Here is a 5,843-nt window from a genome sequence, read left to right on the forward strand (position 1 = left end):
GGGACAGAAAATAGAGTGGTGGTTAACTAGTGTGTTAGTCAGTGTTCTCCAGAGAAACAGAACCAACCAGCAGGGTCTCTCTCTCTCTCTTTCTCTATGTATATAATTGCATGGACTGTGAGGCAGCCGGGAGGTGTCTGGCCGGCATGTGCCTGTATGCATGTATGTGCATGTGTGTGCGTGTGTGCCTGTGTGAATGTGTGTGTGCATGCATGCTTTATATCAAATACTTTAATCTTAGAATGCTGGAAGCTGAGGAAGTTGGTTTTGCAATATTGTAACAATCATTAAAGCTTCGCATCAGGCAGGGCAGGAGTGCTGGGCTGGGAAGATGGATGCACTGAGACGGCTCAGGCTCAGCTGGGCCCTCTCCTGGATTTCCACTGTGACCTTGAATGGCAGAATTCAAGTCAGGTGGGTGTGGAGTGAGGGCATGTATCAGGAAGGAGGGAATCCAGTGCTAAGTCAGTCCTTCGCTTCAGGGGGCTCCTAGGATATCTGGGAGACCCTCTGTTACCACGTGGAAGGTCTTGATGGCAAGTTGTCCATGTTCTTGGTGCGTTGAACAAAGAATTGAACAAAATGCACAAACAAAGCAACAAAAGGATGAAGCAATAAAAAAGCAACAAAAGAACAGAGCAGTGAAAGCTTAGATTTATTGAAGCAAAAGTATACTCCACAGAGGGGGAGCAGGCTCAAGCAAGTGGCTCAGGAGCCCCATTGTTCTTTAGGGTTTTTATTAAGCCAAAAGAATTTGGTGGCACTCTAGGTGCCCTTTAGAGGCCTCCAGTTGGTTACTCCCTATGAAGGATTGGCCCAAGGTCAATCAGAGGCTGGAGTGGAGACTTGACCCGTGGCCAATCAGAGGCTGGAGTGTGGAGACTCGGCCCGAGGTCAATCAGAGGCTGGAGTGGAGACTTGACCCGTGGCCAATCAGAGGCTGGAGTGTGGAGACTCGGCCCGAGGTCAATCAGAGGCTGGAGTGGAGACTTGACCCGTGGCCAATCAGAGGCTGGAGTGTGGAGACTCGGCCCGAGGTCAATCAGAGGCTGGAGTGGAGACTTGACCCGTGGCCAATCAGAGGCTGGAGTGTGGAGACTCGGCCCGAGGTCAATCAGAGGCTGGAGTGGAGACTTGACCCGTGGCCAATCAGAGGCTGGAGTGTGGAGACTCGGCCTGAGGTCAGTCAGAGGCTGGAGTGGAGACTTGACCCGTGGCCAATCAGAGGCTGGAGTGTGGAGACTCGGCCTGAGGTCAATCAGAGGCTGGAGTGGAGACTTGACCCGTGGCCAATCAGAGGCTGGAGTGTGGAGACTCGGCCTGAGGTCAATCAGAGGCTGGAGTGGAGACTTGACCCGTGGCCAGTCAGAGGCTGGAGTGTGGAGACTCGGCCTGAGGTCAATCAGAGGCTGGAGTGGAGACTTGACCCGTGGCCAATCAGAGGCTGGAGTGTGGAGACTCGGCCTGAGGTCAATCAGAGGCTGGAGTGGAGACTTGACCCGTGGCCAGTCAGAGGCTGGAGTGTGGAGACTCGGCCTGAGGTCAATCAGAGGCTGGAGTGGAGACTTGTGTCTTGTGATTGCAGGGGTGAGGATGTGGCCTGTGTGCTGCCCAATCCTGCCTGGAACTGGCTGCACCTGCTGTTCTTCTGCTTCTGCCTTAACCCTGGGTTACCCTCATTCCCTGTTCTCCTGCCTCACCCCCACTCTGCAGGCTGTGTCTTCTGATCTGTTACTGGAGGCTTGGAGTGAGGTCATCTCTGGCTCTCAGTCGAGGGGCAGCTGTGTGGGTAGATGCCCTGTAACATCTACCCTCGGAGCTTCGGGGTCTAAGATGCCAAACAGGGTCCTGACTGGGCCCCCTCTGGCTGTGGCCTCAGAGTAAACTGCAAGGGAGACTCCAGGGCAGTGGCTCTGGGGTCTTGGAGCATCCCACCTCCCTGGTGTTAATGCTGGATAATGAAGATGCACCAGCTATGGAATCCGGGGGTCAGCAGCTCCCTGGGAAAGACCCAGTCTCCCCCTAGCCCTGGAAGGAGGCTGCAAGATCTCTATTCTGCTCAGGTGGGCTGGTGAGCTTGTCCCCAATAAGACACCACCCTCATATTGCCCCCAGCCTCCCGCTTGCCTGTCTCTTTATTCTCCTAACATTTTCTCCATATCACTAGGAAAAGGATGTTTTGGTAATGATCAAATGAATTCACAGATGGGATATCCAGCCCCCTCCTCCCAGGACAGGTGGGAGGGGAGCGTCTGCGGGGCTCACACAAGCATGGAGCTGAGCACTTGGGCCGGGGGCTGAATTTCCTCCGGTGCCTCGCCAGGGAGTAGCGCTCGGAGCCCCTGATAAATGTCCCCTGGCAGGACCTGGCCTCTCTTGGAGAGCTGGAGCATGGACGGGGCACTTTAGCTGCCCAGACCTAATAAAGTACAATATAACCGTGTGTTTGACTCTTGTTTGCATCTGAAGATCATTCTTCTAAGTTTAGTTTTATTGATCTGAGAGGGGCTCGGCTCCTGGAAATCAGTGTCCCCCTCGGCTTCCCAGCCACCTTCTTGTGTCACCACTTGGGACTTGCATGATCCTGGTTGCTGTTTGCCTAATTTGCATTTTGTTAGCCAATGATTAAGCATGTTAGCAAGGCAAACCCGGGCTCAGCGACTCAGGGGCTCCTTGGTGGATGATTCTCGGGGTGATGCATTTCACCATCATTGGTAACTTTTGGATTTCATGGGTCAATTTTAAAAAAAAAAAGAAAGAAAAAAAATCAGATAATGTGGAATTGCCAGCGTTTTTTTTTTTTTTTTGAGACAGAGTCTTGCTCTGTCGCCCAGGCTGGAGTGCAGTGGCGTGATCTCGGCTCACTACAAGCTCCACCTCCTGGGTTCACGCCATTCTCCTGCCTCAGCCTCCCGAATAGCTGGGACTACAGGCGCCCACCACCATGCCCGGCTAATTTTTTTGTATTTTTTTAGTAGAGACGGGGTTTCACTGTGTTAGCCAGGATGGTCTTGATCTCCTGACCTCGTGATCCCCCCGCCTCGGCCTCCCAAAGTGTTGGGATTACAGGCATGAGCCACCGCTCCCGGCCTGAATTGCCAGCTTTTTATTGGCCAAGTAAGGGCATTAAAAGAATTCCTTCCAAACCCAAACTACTCCATCTGCATCATCATTTCATAATAGAAGGAACATTTGAGCCCTCCAGCCTAGGAAGGATGCGAGACAGTGCTTTCACGGAATACATTTGCTTGAATGAAAAACGGCTCTCTATAGCGTTCCTACCCCGTTTCTAGGGGTCTGGTGGAGACCTCGCTCATGATGGCCCCCCGTGCTCCCCCCAGGTAGGGGGACCCCTGGGCTAAGCCTCAGCCTGGTGGTTTGGGCACGCAGTTCCTGGAAGGCTCTGGAAAGAAGTAGGAGCCATGGAGGCCGAGGTGAGGCTGGATCAGGGTTCCTCTTCCTGCTCCTGGTGTGGCAAAGCCTCAGGTGCACTGGCCTCTGAGACTGCCACTGCCCTGGCACTGCCCTCAGCCCTTCACACCCTTGCCCGGTTGGCACCTGTGTAGACAAAACCTGGATAAGCCCCGGTTCTGCTGCTGGCGGGCAGGAGGAGGGGGAGGGGCTGCGAGGCCCTGTTTCTTCCAGGACTTCTGCAGGAGGGAGTAAGATCAGAGAGCCGCCCACCTCTAGTTCAGAAAGCAAATTGATTTCCTGTGTGGTTTGAGCTGGCTTTCTGCCCTGGAGCTGGGAAGGTGTGGGGCTAGACTTAGCTTTCCGGGCCCCGGGCAGGCTGCAACCCCTGGAAAAAAACCAGTCAGATCAAGCCCAGCTCAAAGAGGAGTCTTGCCACCCTTGGGCCACGCTCTCAGCCAGGGTGTGTGGGGCGCTGAAAGCTCTGTTTTCACTAAGAACAGCACCCCAAATGTGCCGGCTGGGGGTCTCAGTCTGAACTTCACAGCACAATGGGCTTTATCAATATTGCATCGTCTCAGGAACTCTCCTGGGCTCTCGCTGCCTAGGAGGAAGGAGAAGAGGGTGCTTAGAGATTCTCTCTTAAGCAGGTGGAGGCAGGGAATTGAACCCGTCCTTCAGGACAGGGGCTTCCTGGGAGGAGACTTCAAAACACGCCTTGCAGCTGCCATGGGGGCTTCGACACCTTAGACGCTTTGTACAAACCCAGAAAAGGGATTTGGGGCTACATGTGGGAAGATTCCTTGGTCTCAAAAAGTCTGCAGAGACTTTGCTTAAAAACACTCGGGAAGAGTCAGAGGTGTGGGAGCTGGAACAAGCAGGCACTTGGGGATACTGAAGCCAACTGGAGCCGGTATTTACAGTGATTGAGACACAGGGACCCCGAGCTCAGTGCAGTGTCAGCCACATGACTCCATTCCCTCGTTCCATGTCTCATTTCTCCAGTCTCAGCCAAAGCCTTGATCAAACTCTTGGGAGTAGAGGAGATGAACTGTGTTGTGAAAAAACAGGAGTGGGCTGGGTGCGGTGGCTCATGTCTATAATCCCAGCCTTTTGGGAGGCCGAAGTGGGAGGATTGCTTGAGCCCAGAAGTTCAAGACTAGCCTGGGCAACATGGTGAGACCCCCGTCTCTACCAAAAATGAAAAAAAATATCTGGGCATGGTGGTGTGCACCTGTGGTCCCAGCTGAGGTGGGAGGATAGCTTGGACTCAGGAGTTTGAAGTTACAGTGAGCTATGACGGCAATACTGCACTCTAGTATTACAATGTTGCAATCATAGCTCACTGTGTGTCTCCAGAGTGAGACCCTGAAAGAAAAAACAGAATGGGAGTGGGCAACATAATGAGATCCTGTCTCTCCATAAGACAAGAAAACAATTTAACTGGACGTGGTGGCACTCGCCTGTGGTCCCAGCTATTCCAGTGGTTGAGGCAGGAGGATGGCTTGAGCCTAGGAAGTCAAGGCTGCAGTGAGCTGTGATTGCGCCACTGCACTCCAGCCTGGGGACAGAGTGAGACTCTAAAACAAAAATGAAAACAAAAAAGCCCCACAAAAAAACAGGAGTGAGTGACTATGCCTAGGGTAGAATTTGACCCCAGGCTGGGCACAGGCCTGGGTCAGGTCCCAGAGGTTCCTGAGGCTCTGGCGCCTAAGTCTGACGGTGACTATCCAGAGAGCCTGACAGACGTCGTGCTCAGGATGCCGAGGGAAGAGAGGCTGACATCCTTAGCGTCTCCCTCCCCGGCAGCCTGGAGTCAGGGTCAGGGCATCAGGCTGGGATCTGCCTGTCGGGCACGGCATGGGAGCAGTCCTAGGGCAGAGCAAGTGCCAGCCGCCCTCCAATGCCTAAGATCCTGCCTGCCTCTCTGGGGAATCCTGTCACCTGCAGAAACCCCTGGGTTTCTCTTTAGGAAGGTTCCTGCATCTGTCTCTTGGAGTGGCATTTTCTAGAAGTTCTGGTGGTTCCTGGCTGGATGAGACTCCCCTGGGCCTCTCCCTCTACCTTCTCCTTCCCTCACATGGCCACCCGTCCCATCGCAGCCCTGCATGGAGCGGCTTTTTGGCCTCTGGGAAGATGTGAAGCCGAGCTGCCCTGTCCTAGCGGTGAGTCACCCTGGGCGGCTCCAGACCCTCACTGCTCCCGCAGCAGCATCACACCCACGTGCACTCATCATCTGGGCCCGGGTCCTGTTTTTTCTTGGACCACTTCACTCCTCAATGTTTTGGAAGCCGCATTCCCCAGAGTGACTGCCTGTGCCTTGCGTTCATTGACCAAGTGAACGGCCGAAGGCTTCCTTGGCGCTGCTAATGAGGAACACACCAGGCAGGTTGCTGTCCCCAGGGAGTTTGAGAATGGGTGGTCACTGGGGG

The 5,843-nt window shown here is 54.1% G+C and overlaps 1 protein-coding gene across 1 annotated transcript; it reads left to right on the forward strand.

Moving 5' to 3' along the window:
- The first annotated feature begins 236 nt into the window (after positions 1 to 236).
- On the forward strand, positions 237 to 2,662 carry LOC129136404 (uncharacterized). Its single transcript, XM_054662049.1, is given in 3 exon segments — positions 237 to 947; positions 950 to 1,018; positions 1,021 to 2,662. Coding segments are annotated over 3 exon segments (1,077 nt in total). The 5' UTR covers positions 237 to 803; the 3' UTR covers positions 1,885 to 2,662.
- Positions 2,663 to 5,843: the final 3,181 nt, after the last annotated feature.

The sequence above is a fragment of the Pan troglodytes genome, chromosome 1, assembly GCF_028858775.2.
Source record: "Pan troglodytes isolate AG18354 chromosome 1, NHGRI_mPanTro3-v2.0_pri, whole genome shotgun sequence".
Classification (NCBI taxonomy): Eukaryota; Metazoa; Chordata; class Mammalia; order Primates; family Hominidae; genus Pan; species Pan troglodytes.